General features: G+C 43.7%; 3 protein-coding genes across 6 annotated transcripts in view; 2 read left to right on the forward strand and 1 right to left on the reverse strand.

Annotated features, from left to right (window-relative positions):
* Nucleotides 1-16383, forward strand: part of LOC132374436 (uncharacterized) — a 58210-nt gene that overhangs the window by 27063 nt on the left and 14764 nt on the right. The window lies entirely within an intron of this gene.
* Nucleotides 1-16383, reverse strand: part of LOC132374416 (uncharacterized) — a 112354-nt gene that overhangs the window by 23021 nt on the left and 72950 nt on the right.
* Nucleotides 6850-15984, forward strand: HFE (homeostatic iron regulator). 4 transcript variants are annotated; one of them, XM_059938075.1, is made up of 6 exons: nt 6855-7153; nt 10971-11234; nt 11419-11718; nt 12596-12829; nt 12962-13075; nt 14039-15984. In XM_059938075.1, the coding sequence occupies exons 1-6, from the start codon at nt 7078-7080 to the stop codon at nt 14077-14079; spliced, it is 1029 nt and encodes a 342-aa protein (XP_059794058.1). In that variant the 5' UTR covers nt 6855-7077; the 3' UTR covers nt 14080-15984. The 4 variants fall into 4 exon arrangements, with proteins under 4 accessions (XP_059794060.1, XP_059794058.1, XP_059794059.1 ...); XM_059938073.1 differs by having other exon boundaries at nt 6858-7153; nt 12554-12829; XM_059938076.1 differs by lacking the exon at nt 12962-13075 and having other exon boundaries at nt 12554-12829.

Genomic DNA, 16383 nt, shown 5'->3' on the forward strand with positions numbered 1-16383 from the left:
AAATGTTGCCATGCAATAAATTGCGTATTCTTGTATTTACACACATCCTAAATATTATGGGTTGGCTAATTTTGTTTCATGTTCTTCGGGTCAGGAAAGCTGGTGGACAAAGTTAAAGATGCAGAGCAGAATGTCAAGCCTAAATGGAGCTGGAGAGAGAGAGAGAGAGACTCAAACAGCAAGACACACTCAAAGGAGAGTGAGAGGAGTTGTTGGGACAGGTGTATGGATCAGGGGCTGACAACTGATTTTTCTTTCACTTCCTCCTTCTACCATGCCAGAAGAGTGTTCTGTCTGTTCGTTATAGGCCCCAACTGGAAGTTATTAAAACCTGTTTTTTCCTGACTCGCCAAGGAAACTTTCGGTTGAGACTAAAGTTTCTGTATCTTATTCCCTGACACACTCTCAAAATACACTGCGGAAACCAACACAGAATATAGTAGTAAAGCACATAGTGGGAGCTCAGTTAATACATAGAGAGTATTACAAAAGGAACAGTACATTGCAAAACATTTGGAACTGCTATTAGAAGCACATAAGTGACACAAGAAACTAGGGCATTAATAGCCACCTTATTTTTCAAGCTTGTTTTCAAATGATTTTAAGTGGTTTCAAAAATGAAACCTACCTTCAAAAGAAAAGGATTTGTCAATAGCAAGAAGATATACATTTTTACACTTTCTCAGTTCAGGCCGCTAATGAAGGCAATTATAAAGCGTAAGATGAAAACATATATTAGGCAATAGCCTTAATCAGAATAAATATATGGCTTTACACGATGACTATTTTGGAGGAAACAGGGGCATACAAATTTTGGTAGATTTGTTAGGACATGTTATTGCTTTTTATTTCCTAGCTCATCACTATGCCATGCATAAGCTTTTCACATATGCTTACTGAGCACTTGTTAAGCAAAGGACACCAGGAGGTAACAAAAGCAAAGATAAACCAAGCGAAGTGTCTCCTCTTAAGGAATTATACGTTTTGAGACTGACACAGACAAGTATAATTATCATACAGTGTGATAAATCTGATAAGAAAGACACAAACCACCGAGAGAACAAATGTATGAAAACCAAAAATGTTCATGTGCTGCTTAAACATTTGCCTTCAAGTACTTACCAATCCAATTGGGAAATTAAGACATCAGAGAACAGGCTAGAAGAGTGGTTCTCAAAATTCAGATTTCAGGACCCCTTCACATTTCTAAAAATTAGTAGCCCCCCGGTAAGTTTTGTTAATGTAAGTTACATATATATGTAGCTATTTACTACTTTAGAAATTAAAACTGAGTATTAAATTTAATAATCACATGTATATGATGTTTACTACCTATAAAATTAATTATATCTATTCATAATTATATATAACAAACAGCATATAATATATTCATTTACATTATATATATAGATTTGTACATAAAATGTATAGCACATAATACTATATATACTATATAGAGATTTATATGTAAAATATATAGTAGTATAAATATATAATATTAAATACATACTACTATATATTACATATAAATCTCTACATAGTATGTATATTTTATATATACTATATATGCTATATATAGACTTGAATATGAAATCTATAATATGTAATACTATATATATAATATTATGTATTATAAAGGTAAATGATAGAAGGTCAGCTCAGGAAAGTTCCTCATTCCCTAGCCCATTCAAAATCCTGGCAGCCCCAGGCTAATCTGAGACTTGTAAGGCTGCCTGAAGGTTGGGAACACAGCTGAGTTGTTAGTGCAAAAGAGCAGAAGGCAAGACAGCAGCTTTGGAGCCAGAACACTCATTTCCTCCTCTGTAACACTCCCCACTGCTCCCTCGCCCCAGGAATATAGTGAAGATTGAATTAGATAATGTGCGTACAGTTCCTGGGATTGGACGGAGCACACAGTAGCCTCTTATTTGAGGTTTATTTCCACTACATCCTTGTACCATGGGAGTCTCCTGTCTTGGGGTGACCCTGAGAGAGTTGATACTCTCCTTCATTTGGAGGAGTGGGTAAGAGTAGAGCAAGCCCAACAAGCTGGTTCTCTCTTTCCAATTATGTATGCTTCCCCTGGCAGCTTCTGAAAGGTCACCAGACCTAGGAACTAACCCAAGGAAGACCTCAAGAAGAGATTCTAATAAGAAGAGAAGAAGCTTGCCCATTAGAGATGGGAGATACGTGTGTGTGTATGTGTACTGGGGAGTGAGAGGAGAGAACATAATCAAGGACGAACACTGTCACTCAGAATCTACCCCCTGCATTGCTGTTCTTGGAGCTCACTCCTTGACCAAAACTCAAAAGGAAAAGATTATGATGACATTCACATAGTCACCTCCTCCCTGCATTCTGCATCCTAAGTATGTGCATACTTCCAACAGCAGACAGGCATAGCTGTCAGGGAGAACCGTGTGTTGTCAATACAGAAGAGGGACCAAGGTATCCCATCACCCTGCATTTTTTACTACTGAACTCACCTAAACCTCCTTAAGTTAAACAAAATTTCTGGCTGGGACCAAATCCTTACAATGTTAGCTTACCTAAGATTTTGTAGCTATGCTTCAGTTAATACATAGATTTCTTACACTTTTCATGGTTAATGATAGTAGCACTTATATTTTCCTCCTAATTTTATAAAATAGTCCAGGAAAAATACAGATGTGGCATAGTATATTTATCAAAAGGACTGGCTCAGAAGCTGGAATGCCTGAGTTCAAACTCAACTTTGCCATTAGATAATTTTATTACCTTCTCTATGCCTCAGTTTTCTCATCTATAAAGTGGCAATAGTTGTACTTGTTTTATAGGTTGCTATGAGAATTAATGAGTTAATGTTATACAGTTCTAAGAATAGTACCTGCCATGTTGTAAGTACAAATTTTTGAATACATATTTTAAAAATTACTTTAAAAGTTATACATACATTCTTATAAACACAACACCATTCTGTAACTGTTGGTTTAAGAGTGTCAATAATACTAATAAAGATAACAGTTAACTGAACACTTTCTATGCACCAGGCATTATATGCACTATTTTCATTCTGTCTTCACCACCATCCTATGACTACCATTACAAGCATTAGCACTTCACCAATAAGGAAATGGAGATTGAGAATTCAGATTTCTCCTAGGAGAGCCCTGCAGACTGATTACAATTCATGTACCCTGAACACACACACACACACACACACACACACACACACACACACAAATATCAACTGAACTAAAGTCAAAGACCTTTGTTTTTCTATTATAAAGTGTATAAAATTAAAATACTCCCATAACTATTAATTACTTACTAGTCTGTTTAATGAGTTGTAGGCAGAAAGTGTTTTCACCCCTGCAAATAATTCTGCATGAATATCATACCCTTCCGGTAGAATCAAAGGTGTTTACAACACATCTTGCTGTCTGTTCTGACGGACACTAGATGGCGATCCCAACCAACCAAAGCTCATTTTGGCGGCTGGCATGTTACAATTTCTCCAGGCCCTTATGTAATTTTTAACCTTTAGTTATAACTTAACACTTTTCTGTCTCTTTTGGTGAACAGAAATTTTTATTCCCATTTGACAGATGGTGATCCTGACACCACTGTGAAGCCCTGAGACTTCAGCAAGTCTATAGCCAGGCAAGGCAAGGCAGGAACAAATTAAGTGGCTTGGACTGACAGTTGTCTAAGTAGTCCAGAAATATCACGCTGGATAATTATTTCATTCCACAAAAAATTAATCCGCACTTTCGATAATCCCATCTGGGTTTAGGGAATAAGGAAGTAAATAAGACAGGCTCTACCCTTATGGTGGAATTTGGAGGACGGGGACCTAGAAAATGATATGGAATAATGGCTGTGGAAAAGGTCAGAGTGGACATGAAAAGGAGGAAACAGTCGACTTTCCCCAGGCATGGAGGTTAGCCATAGTCTTACAAAGGCAACTTTTAAAATACTAAATTATTTTTCTTTCCTTTCTTAAAGTAAAAATGACCACAGTGAGGAGGAAGATGACAGAAGAAAACACTATTGTGCAAAGATAACAACACTGGTACTATCTTGGTTAAGGTATATCAATTATGACAATGGTGATAGTAATAGCAAATTTATTACACACTATGTGCTAATAAGGATAAAAAGGTTTAAAGGGTTTGGGACTTTGCAATGTGCCTAAGATCAATCCAGCACCTTCACTGTAACACACACGCTCCAAACAAAGCCCCAAGAAGTAGACTGCGCTGAAGTGTAGGTTGTGTAAAAGTCCAATTAACAATTTAATAAATGGGTTTGTTTTGGCTTACCCTTCCCTGCCCAAGGGCATTTACAATGTAGGATGTCGTTGGCACCAATAGGCACTAGATGGCGCTCCAAATTAACACTGTCCTTGGTGGACAGCTGATGCTCCTTATAGCCGGGCTAAGTCATCAATCATTAACTCTGGGTTGACATATTACCCAGAAGATTTCAAAACTCATTCATATATAGTCTTTTGATGGAAAGAAATGATTATTACCTACAGTTGACAGTGACAGTATTGAGAAGCTGTGAGACTGGAGTAAAGGCCCAGAGCAGTCAAGTACCAAGCTGGCTACCGGGACCTTTGGAGTCAATAATCTTTATAAAGAGAAATAAATTGTCAAATGGACAAGAAACCCATGGTTGATTCATTCACCTCCTCAAGCAATTAATAAGGAGGAGAAGCACAGATAACTACCCTCAAAGTGCATACAGTTTAGAGTAAGGGGGAAAGGTATGGAAAGAGAATGGACAGAAATGTTTTACATCTGGCAGTATAGTGTGGAGTAGAGACTAAAGGAGGATATGGCCAATTTTACCAAATCACGGGGGGTAGAAACAGTCTTGTGCAGAAACCACTTCAACTGTGTCTTAAATGTGAGTAGCAAATTAGGCATAAGAACTCCAAAGACCTAAAGAGACTGCATATGTTTTATCTTTTTAAATTATTATTATTTTGATAGTGAGATAACCACAATACAGGCAATCTGTAAGAGGATACTGACCTATCACCTGGTAGGGAGCAGCATCCTCAGATAAAAAATGTCATTGATAATATTAGTATGATATTAGAATATGTACTAATAATAAACATGGTTTAGCCTTGTTTATTTGCCAGGCACTTGTTGAGGGCTTCATTTATCAATTTTTATTCTTTTTCATTTAATTCTAAAAATCATTTTATGAAGTAGCTGTTATTATCACCTCTTTACAAATGAGAAAGTTGAGACGGAGAGTTTCAGTGGCTTTGCAGTATAACTTTGCCTTGAAGATTGATTATAATTTATGTGCCTTTAAAGCACACATATATACTCATCAGAAATGAGATACAATAGGGTAGTTTACAAAAACTCTGATTATACTAAAGTGAGCAAGAGTAGACTTTGTTGTTCTTCTCATCGGTAATGAAAAAAATATATACGACAGTTTTCATTAGAAGATATTAAATATCGAGGACGTTTTCTCCCTTAAAATTTCTAAGGCTCTTGGAAGAGCTGAAAGATAACAATTGACAAAAATAGTCATTGCAATCGTCCCAAACTCTTCCCAAATGAAAGAGACATTTATACCATGGTATCTCGTTAGTTCTGATGGCACTCTAAACCAAAACGTACAACATACAGTTTATGCCTAATCTGCCGGTCTGTAATTATTACCTTCTAGGGGTGTCCATATCTGTTAACAGCTGTAAGAGGTCATTCACATAGAGTATCATTTGGTGATCAGAAATTATCCCCATTTCACAGATGAGCAAACTGAGGTTCAGAGAAACTGGAGTAAGGCCATAGTACCGTTAAATCTTTCCCTTTTTGTAGCTCTTTGGAGCTCTCCTCTGCTTGCTAGATGTTATGCTGCCTGATTCATGAGTCATTCAATAAAGCCAATTCAATCTTTAAAATTTACTTTGCTGAATTATGTTTTTTAGCAGCAGCTTAGTGACTGGGTAAGGGGAGAGGGAGGGAGGATGGTGGAATTGGGAGATGATGACTAAACGGTACTAAAATGTTTCATTGTGGATGGGATGACAAATGTTCTAAAATTGATTGTGGTATGGTTGCTCACCTTTATGAATATGCTAAAGCCGTGGAATTTTATACTTTAAATGGGTGAATTGTATGTACGTGAATTATATCTCCATAAAGCTGTTACCAAGAAAAAAAAGTAATTGCACAATCAACCCCCATGTGCTCATCAGCAATATTCAACATTTTCCCCACCCTATTTCATATCCCCACACAGTTAAGAGGCCTTAATTTCCAACTCTGATTTTTTCTGAGATGGCCAAAATTTGCATACATGCTTTAAAAGGTATCACTTATATTTATTAGGCACTTAAAGGTTTCAGGAAAATCAGATATTAATATCCTTTTGAAATTTCTCAGACAGTAGTTCTCAAACTTTGTTGTGTGTATTGGCGGGAAGAGGGGTATTTAAAATCCCATTGCTCTGGTTGCACCATACAGCAATTAAATCAGAGTGTCTGGGGGCTATAGCAGGGCATCAATAGGTTTAACGATTCTCCAGGTGATTCCAATGTGCAGTAGTTTGTGACATATAATTTAACTATATAAATTGTGAAAGATGTTTCGATAGATAGGATCTAATCTGTTAATCTTATGATTTAACTAATTCTGATCAAAGAATAAAATAAAATTTTTATGCAAAAACATCAGGATTGGAAAGTTGAACTTAAAATTTTTGAAAATGTATAATTAAAATTTCAAGTTATTCAATATTTAAATATTTAGATCAGAAAATCGTGAAATATACTTTCCCCAGTCAGCAACATCCTCTCTGGGTTTAAAAACCAGAAGGACAGCTGCGTCACCGAGTGTTTCCCAAGCAGGTACTCTGGATTGCAGGAGAGAGAGTTCAAGTGCAGGAGACCCATTTCTTTTCGCCAGTGGCCCCGGAAAAGGTTCCCACTGTCCAGGAAGTTTCATCTGGGATCCCCGGAGCCTCGGCAATGGCTCCAGGGTGACTTCTTGGGCCACCTCCGTTTCCCCGCCCTACCCAAGCGGCTGAAAAGCGCCAGGACGGACGGTCCGAGCCGGCGAAATGGGCCCGCGAGCCCGGCCGGCGCTTCTCCTCCTGATCCTCCTGCGGACGGTGGCCACGCAGGGGCGATCGCCGCGTGAGTCCGGGGGCTGCGGGCCAGAGAGGGGAGCGGCGGGCGGTGGGGGGGAGGAAAAATCGAAACTAGCTTTTCTTAGCGATTGGGAGTTCGCTAAGCTCGGAACGACTGCTCAGCCCTGTGCGCGGTCCCCTCCCCCAACTTTCCCCGGAGGGGACGTGAGTCACTGGGGTGCAGATGGGGTTACGGGGCCTCTCGCCCCAAGACTTTCACCCCCACCCCCGGCCCGCTCGCTGTCCCTGCTGCTATGAAGTCACGCTCGGAACCACCCACTCCCTCCTCCGACTGTGCCGTGTTTAGATATAAACCTTTTCTCATCGAGGCCAAGCTCGGATTAGGGGTCCTTGGACTCGGATCTCGGTATTCTTGTTTCTACTGGTGGTTGTGTCGTTTTACCCCCGATCATCCCCAAACAGGAAGTTCTTTTCACCAAGGGTGACCTCGGCCGGAGCGCCCCCTCGGTGTTTCCTTCCCCGGGCGCTCTAAGGGTTGGGAGACTTTGGGACGAGCGAACGCACGGCGGACCCAGCCGGGTTTCCATTTCAGAACCACTGGCGCTGTGGGGGGGAGGTTCTTGACAGAGGTCGGCCTAGGGACTGACTGACTCTTGGTGATTGTTCTTTTGCCTGGAAAAATAACATATCTGCTGTTTTTGAACTTTTGAACTGAATCTCACAGTTCTCCTTTTCAGCCCTGGTTTGTTGATTTGCAGTGTTAATAGTATTGTATAATTAACCGGCCTTTACTAAAGGATGCCAAAGGAATGGTAATTAACATGTAAGTAATGACCTCAGTTTTAAATCACCTTCAGATCTGTGATCTTGTTTGACTCTACTATGCATTTGGGAGGTAGGAGCTATTCGTATGTTGATTTTACTAGTGGTTAACGACCTCAGGTTAAATCCTTTCCCCAGGTTACAAAGAATTCAGGCAATCTGGTTTTCTGACATTAAATGAAGTATCACTGGTTCTAATCTTAGCTGGCAGTGTTTGCCCTTACTGTTGTCTGGCACAGCTCTGGACGCTTTATACTTTGTCACGTAGCCTCAGAACCACACTTGGAGCGTAGGTAGTATGTGTATCCACACTTTATAGATGACGAGAATGAGATAAGACTTGCTCACAGGTGGTGACTTTGTTCAATGTTACTCACGGCTTTTGAGGCAGAGCCCGTGTCTCCGCTTCATAGCTGCGATTCCTAAAAGTCACACTGCATTAGGTAGGGGTTGAACCATAACATTTGTTGGACACAAGTCTTCACTGTTCACAAGTATTGAAGGAACACCACCCATGTGTTACGCTGTTCTAGACCCAGGAGAGAGCGGGGAGACTAGTCCTCTGGTGCTTTGCATTCAAATAGACGGTGATGACAATACACAAAAGGATAGAGAGCATCAGGTAATGGGTGCCCTGAAGGCGTGGGACGCACAGAGATCAGGGCAGGCCACTCTCCCTGGCTGGGTTTTTTTTTTTTTTTTTTTTTTTTTTAATAATGTGAGTTGTTTTTTGTTTTGTTTTTTTTTTAATTTTTATTTATTTATTTATTTTTGGCTGTGTTGGGTCTTCGTTTCTGTGTGAGCGCTTTCTCTAGTTGCGGCAAGCGGGGGCCACTCTTCATCGCGGTGCGCGGGTCTCTCACTGTTGCCGCCTCTCTTGTTGCGGAGCACAGGCTCCAGACGCGCAGGCGCAGTAGTTGTGGCTCACGGGCCTAGTTGCTCCGCGGCAGGTGGGATCTTCCCAGACCAGGACTCGAACCCGTGTCCCCTGCATCAGCAGGCAGATTCTCAACCACTGCGCCACCAAGGAAGCCCCCTGGCTGGGTTTGAACAGAGACCTGAAGGAAATAGAGGTGACGCTGCCTGGGAACAGCGCTTCCCGGACAGGCTGGGGAGACCTGGCAAGGACTTGCAACCTCGGCACTGCTGACATTTTTTTTGTTGTGGGGACTGTCGTGTGCACTGTAGGATGTTTAGCAGCATCCCTGACCTTTACTCACTGGATGTTAGTACACTCCCCAGCTGTGACAACCGAAAATGTGCCCAGACATTGCCAGATGTCCCTTAAGAGACGGAAGGTCCTGGTTGAAGAAAGAGCAAGGGCGCCGGTGCAGCAGGAGCGCAGGAGCCGGAGGCCTAGGATAGGCAATGGGCTCAGCAGAGGAGCTGCGGGCGAGTCTCCTGGGGCCTCACAGGCTACAGTGTGGATTCCAGCCCAGGAGTGATGTGATCGAGCACAGCTGTTGAAAAGATTGCTCCAGCTGCTCTGTGGAAAGCGTAGTGAAGGGGGCAACGATAAAAACAGGGCAAGCAGACAGGCAGGAGTTGATGGACTGGGCCGGTGGGAGCGGAAGTGGTGGTGAGAAACGGTTGTATTCTGGATCTATTTTGAAGGAAGTTGCTGAGGGATCTATGAAGGATCACATGACAGACAAAGTCGAAGGTGCCTCTGTTATTATTTTATTTTATTTTTATTTTTATTTTATCGGCCTGAGCAACAGGGGGATAGGTGATGCTATTTCTGAGATGGTGAAGGCAGAAGAAAGAGCATTTTGGGGGAAATCAAGAGCCTGGTTTTGGACTTGCTCAAGTTTGAGATTCCAGTGAGTCATCCAACTGGTGGTATCATGTAGGCAGTTGGAGTGTAAGAGTCTAGAGTTCATGGCCAGAGACAAAAATCTAGAAGTCAGCATTTGGTCACCCAACAAGTATGTATTAAGCATGTACTACGTGCCAGACACTGTTCTAGGCATTGTGGATACATCCCTGAACTCCCTCATTCTAGAATTGAGGGGAGGTGTAAGGAAGCTCTCACCTGCCCAGAGATCTGTCCTCTTGGGCTTACTGGGGTTTTTCTATATTTGCATTTGATTTGGAACTGTTTTGTTGCTGAAAAGCTGCCCTGAGCTGTTTATCAGCACATCTTCCAGCATTTGACAGGAAACATTTACAGGCAGACCTCAGAAATATTGTGGGTTCAGTTTCAGACCACCACAATAAAGGGAATGTCACAGTAAAGCTACTCACATGAAGTTTTTGGTTTCCCAGTACATATTCAAATTATGTTTACTACACTGTATTCTATTAAGTGTGCAATAGCATTGTCTTAAAAAAACAACATACATACCTTAATTTAAAAGTACTTTATTGCTGAGAAACGCTAACCATCATGTGAGCCTTCAGAGAGGCAAAATCTTTTTATAATAGTAACATCAGAGATCACTGATCACAGATCACCATAACAAATATAATAATAATGAAAAAGCTGGAAATCTTGCGAGAATTACCAAAATGTGACACAGAGACATGAAGTGAGCAAAGGCTGTTGGGAAAGTGGTGCTGATAGACTTGCTTGACTCAGGGTTGCCACAAACCTTCAATTTGTAAAAAACACATTAGCTGCAAAGTGCAATAAAACGAAATCTGCCTGTACACAGTAAAGCATTTAGAGATGGAAGTAGTGATAAAAACCAACAATAATTCCTCTGGACTTGGATCTAATTGGCTCTGAGCACTAACTCTTGATCTCAACTGCCCTAGCTAGACAGACCTTGGGATTTTCTAGAGTCTGTTGGGTCCAAAGGAGGCTGCTGTAATCGTGACTACTGGGGCAGAGGCTGGGGCCTGCAATGGGGTGGCAGGCACACGTGGCAGATGGGCACAAGGGGAGAGCAGACGAGAGGGGCATGCGGAGGGAAGGCAGGCACCGCATGTCACTTTCACAGGGTGGGACCAGACACAGCTGGTACCAGTTGATTCAGAAGGTCTGCCTCCCAGTTCCCCAGGCAGCCCACAGAGAAGGCCTTTCGCCCTCTCCCCAGGGTCACACTCCCTGCGCTTCCTCTTCATGGGTGCCTCCGAGCCAGACCTTGGGCTGCCCCTGTTTGAGGCCTTGGGCTACGTGGACGACCAGCTGTTCGTGTCCTACGATCACGAGAGTCGCCGTGTAGAGCCTCGTGCCCCGTGGCTCTGGGGCAGGGCCACCAGCCAGCTGTGGCTGCAGCTGAGCCAGAGCCTGAAAGGCTGGGATCACATGTTCATCGTGGACTTCTGGACCATCATGGACAACCACAACCAAAGCAAGGGTACGTGGAGAGCACGCCTCGCCTTCCCGAGGTGGGCGGAGTGTGTCCCTGCCTCAGGGATGCATCTTGAGGGAGAGAACTGGCTATTTGAGATCCGGGGGCAGGGAAGAGGGCAGGAGTTTGATTCCTGAGGTCACTGGGTCCCTGTAATGGCGAAAACAGGGGCCTGCTCCTTTGGTTTCAGTAACGAAGCTGAGAGTGCTGCCAGAGTCCCACACCCTGCAGGTGATCCTGGGCTGTGAGGTGCAAGAGGACAATAGCACCAGAGGGTTCTGGAAGTACGGGTACGATGGGCAGGACCATCTTGAATTCCACCCTGAGACGCTGGATTGGAGAGCAGCAGAGCCCAGGGCTCGGACCACCAAGCTGGAGTGGGAAGTGAACAAGATTCGGGCCAAGCAGAACAGGGCCTACCTCGAGCGGGACTGCCCAGAGCAGCTGCGGCGCTTGCTGGAGCTGGGGAGAGGGGCCCTGGGCCAGCAAGGTACGGCGGGAGCGCCCTCTGCCCCTCTCGTGAGGGAGGGGAGGCGGATGCAGGTCATGGGATCCCCGGCTGGCTTTTCAGAGACGGTCGAGGTTGTGTAAGTCTCTGGGAGAGTAATGAGGTCTGAGTTTCCACCCTGAGGTCTCCAGCTCTGAGGTCTCCACTTTACAATTGAGATGTATCATCCAGCCATGAGTCATGGTGTTCATTTTTTTCCATGCACGTAGCTAAAGAAGAAGTAACTGTGATTTTTCTCTTGATTTAACCAAGACCGCTATGTATATTTATAACTTTTAGGAATTCAGAGATGCCAATTATCACATGAATACCAAGGCAAGAGATGAATACCAAGGAGCCAACCGGTCAGAGTAGCAGAATCTTGGAGGGTAAAGGTTACGTTCACAGAACATGGCAGTAGTCACGTAGGCTGCCTATCTTACAAGGCCCCTTCTTACAAGAATACTTACTGGGTTGAACCAGGTGAAATTACCAGTAGTACATATTCAATCACTTTTGAGCCTCATAGGGGCAATTTCATCTGATTCCACTTAATGTATTAACAAAGAACGTAAGACATGGGCAACAGGTATGCATATTTACATGTGGGACCGGAGAACAGGCTGATATGACTGTGACTGTTCTCCATGTGACACCACATCAGAACCCAATCGTAGAACATGTTTTAGGGCACAAAATGGTGTGTCTCTCCTACAACTTGCTCTATCTGCACAGGGAAACTCCTTCCTCCAACCTGTAGAGAAAGTGAAGTGAAAGTTCTGGTCTTCCTGGCGTGGGTAGGAATCCCCCCTCCAGATCCTCCCTCCTTCCTGTTCAGCGCTTCCTTTGGTGAAAGTGACTCATCACGTGGCCTCTGCAGTGACCACTCTACGGTGTCAGGCTCTGAACTTCTACCCCCAGGACATCACCATGAGGTGGTTGAAGGACAGGCAGCCACTGGATGCCAAGGACGTTGAGCCTGAGGACGTGCTGCCCAACGGGGATGGAACCTACCAGGGCTGGGTGGCTTTGGCCGTGCTCCCTGGGGAAGAGCAGAGATACAGCTGCCAGGTGGAACACCCAGGCCTGGATCAGCCCCTCACTGCCACCTGGGGTATGGATGAGAGCCAGGGGCTGAGAAAACCTGGTGTGGGTGGGATGGGAGTGGTCAACAGGGCAGTGAGGGGAGGGTTGGCTCTGGGATGGGGCAGTGATCATGGGCTTTCCCTTGCTTTTGCTATTTTAGAGCCCTCGCTGTCTGGCACCCTGGTCACTGGAATCATCAGTGGAATTGCTGTCTGTATCATCCTCTTCCTTATTGGAATTTTGTTCAGAATCTTGAGGAGAAGGCAGGCTTCCAGTGAGTAGGAAGAAGGAGGAAGCCTCTTAGCATCTCTGCCCCCAGGACACACTGACCCTCCTGCAGGAAGTGGAGCAGGGGGAGGGCAAAGGGGAGTTGGCATCCATGAGAAGCCTTCTCATCTCTCTTTCTCTGGGAGCCCTGGCAAATCCCTGGGAGCAGGAATTAATGATTTCCCTCAGAATGAAAGCTCCTAATTCAACAGACATCTCTTGAACGCCTCTTATTTTGCAAGGTGCTGTTTTAGGTAGTGCAGGTGCTTTGAGGTTAAGTCACCTTTGCTATCTCAGAACCCAGGTCTAGTAAGGAATGAAATCCATGACAGGTAAATGCAGTTAAAGACCCCCAAAGATCCTAAGGCAGATATGAAGCAAATGCTCTGGGGTGTCAAGGGAAGGGATGACCACGTTCATCTGGGGATCAAGAAAGGCTTCTGGATCTTGAAGAAGTAAGATTTCTTTAGGTGAGGTTGAGGACGAGGGGAAGTCAATGCAGATGAAGCAACTGTGCAAGTGGGAGAGTGTGAGGCATGCTGGGAGGTGAGAAATTATTATCAATTTGACCCTTGACTTTACGTACTTTTCAGTCTGCATTTCTACTCCCTGAACATTGGTGGTGCAGGGGAAAGAGGGGCAGACAGAAGCCAACTCCTGTAGAGCCCTGGGGGCCTTTGGGATGTTATGTTATGAGCACTGGAGGGGCGGCGATCAATGCAAGGACTTAAATAAGCAAGGAGGGACCCAGTCTCCTCGATATGGAGAGTGAGTTGTTAGGAGGTGAGATGGGAGACAAGGAGACCAGTTAGGAAGCTATTCAGCAATTCCAGATGAGAGATAATGGTGCCTGAAATCCAGGCGTTCCTTGGGAAGGGGGTGGTAAGAGCTGACATGAGTGGCCGGGGAGGGGAGGAGGCAAGAGGATCGCAGGTCTGTGATGCTTCTTTCCTGGATCTTGTCTTTACAGGAGGAGCCGCAGGGGACTATGTCTTAGCCGAATGTGAATGAAGTGCAGCCTGCAGACTCCTTGTGGGGAAAGAGAGGGTGCACTTGAAGCGTTCTTCATGTTTCCGGACAGCTGGACCTAAGAAATAGGAACTGTCTCAGGAACTCTCTGCTCTTAGCCTTCCCCGTTCACTGTCAAAACGTTCCCCATCTAGGTTTCTGAGTTCCTGCTTGTTAAAGGGCCCCAGTTGTGACCTCTCCCCGAGAACTGGTTCTCCTGAATCCCAAGCTGCATCTAGAGCCTGCCTTCATTTCCTGCATCACCTCAGACTCCATACACCTACGTCATCTCATCTCCTAACGGTGGAATGAGGCTCCTTAAATTTGGGGGGACTTGTGATTCCTTTAAACATCTGAGAATAGCTTTGAACCTTCTCCTCGGGACATACACTCTAATACCCCTACCAGAATTTGACACACACATCCAGGCATTTCCTGGACCCACTCAAGTTTCCTTTTAACCCTCTCTCTGTTATGCAAGAACTCACTTGTCTCCAAGCCCCGTGGTCTCTTCCATCAGAGGGAGACCTGGACCTCTGTACAGCGTGAAGGTTGTGCACTGTACAACCCGAGGAGGCACCTTTCCCAGAAGAGGCATCATGGATGTTTGTGCGCATTATGATAGTCGTCCCGAAAATGGGTGGGAAGTGTGTTGAGGAGGGAATGTCTTTTTCTAATTTGCACGAAGGTGCCATGTAGGTTTCCTTAGGTTAATGATACCCGCACTTACAATGCCAGACTTGAAGTAGCACAGGATTTGATCTCTGCTCACACCCTGTCCTTGTTCTGACAATGAAAATGATAATTAAGATGATGACGATAATGCTAAGGTGGCTGACACTTATTTATAAAGCTCTTCCTTGGTGCCAGACTTAGTTCTGAGCACCTACTTACATACATTATCTCAATAGTTCTTTGATGTAAGTACTATTATCCTCTTTTTTTTTTTAAGATGAAGAAAGTGAAATAAAAAATGGAGTATCTCACAGCTTGCCAGGGACAGAGACAGGTCTCAAACTCAGTCAATCTGGCTCTTTGATCCAGCTCTTTGGCGCTGCATTCAGATGGTTAGATGCCTGGAGTAAATGGGGAAGGAAGGAGATGGCTGTGGAGATAGCTCTTCTCTTGTCTCATTGTCTATATTCTCGGTGAGCTCGACCCAAATGAAGGGAAAAAGCAGCAGAAAACAATATCAGCCCTGTTTCCTTTCAAAGTCCCTAAGGGAAGAACCCTGGAATGTGACGCCTGTTGCCACCACCGGCCAGCTCTATCTGGCATCACTCATGGGACTGTGAGTGGGGGTGTCAATTAGTTACTGTGTTGGACCTCACAGTGTCCTGCTCCAATCAGGATCACCAGGGTGGAGGCATTTCCCTCCAAAAACTGGAGCAACTTCTCTCATATTAAAGATGGAAAACTAGAAGCCACCAAGTGGTCTTGGTCAGCACCAAGATGCTGACCCCAGCATCTTCCTGGGGTCCTTGAGAGTCTGGTTCTCATCCCCAGCTGTGCATGTTCAAAAAATTAATCTAACCAGGTCACTCAGGAATTCGTCGATTCTGGGAAAATAATTTGTCTGACCATATTCAAAAGAGTACTAATATATACACGCAGGAAACTTGTGTTTACTTTGTGCTGCCACGTGTATTTGGCGGCATAACTGTGAACAAGGCTTTCTGTCTTGGAGGGCAGCTGCCTCAGACCAAATACAGCTCAAAAGTTTGTTTGGTAGATATTGAACTCGGGCAAAGAGATCTCAACTATTTTTTTAAACTTTTCTTTTTTTGCAGTTCCCAAAGTTAAGTGGATAAAAGTATATAGGATTTGTGCTTACTACAGAAAAGCTGAAAATGAATTAAATTGAAACTATTATTCCATTAGCCAGTAATAAAGTCTATTAAAAATTTGCGTATTTCCTCTCACTATTATTGCTATATTAAAATATATAAAATTAGTAGATACATATATTTTAATAAACGCATAATTCATTGTGTTGTGTACTGCATGGTTTTCCTGATGTATTTGTCCATCTTATGTATATACTTAATCGACTTAATCATCACGTTATTTTGGGGACATTTTACTGCTTCTAATTTTTTAATGTTTTGTTTCATGGAATATTTTCATTAAACCATGGTAACTGAATTAATTGTTTTTCTTCACACTAGACACATTACCATCTAAGCTGTAACACATTGGTCATTTTACCTCCAAACCATGGTGGAAGCACACTGACAAATTCTTTCTCCTTAAACATCATCCTATACTCAAATCAGACTGCCAAAAAGCTTCCTGGCTCATACTGAG

Source organism: Balaenoptera ricei, chromosome 11 (genome assembly GCF_028023285.1).
Source record: "Balaenoptera ricei isolate mBalRic1 chromosome 11, mBalRic1.hap2, whole genome shotgun sequence".
NCBI lineage: Eukaryota > Metazoa > Chordata > Mammalia > Artiodactyla > Balaenopteridae > Balaenoptera > Balaenoptera ricei.

What these genes read in the sequence shown, in the direction of transcription:
- HFE (XM_059938073.1), top strand. Translation starts at nt 7,078, where the DNA reads ATGGGCCCGCGAGCCCGGCCGGCGCTTCTCCTCCTGATCCTCCTGCGG. An exon ending in CAACCACAACCAAAGCAAGG is followed by an intron (nt 11,235 to 11,418) that starts GTACGTGGAGAG and finishes CTTTGGTTTCAG; the next exon opens with TAACGAAGCTGAGAGTGCTG. An exon ending in GAGGAGAAGGCAGGCTTCCA is followed by an intron (nt 13,076 to 14,038) that starts GTGAGTAGGAAG and finishes TTGTCTTTACAG; the next exon opens with GAGGAGCCGCAGGGGACTAT.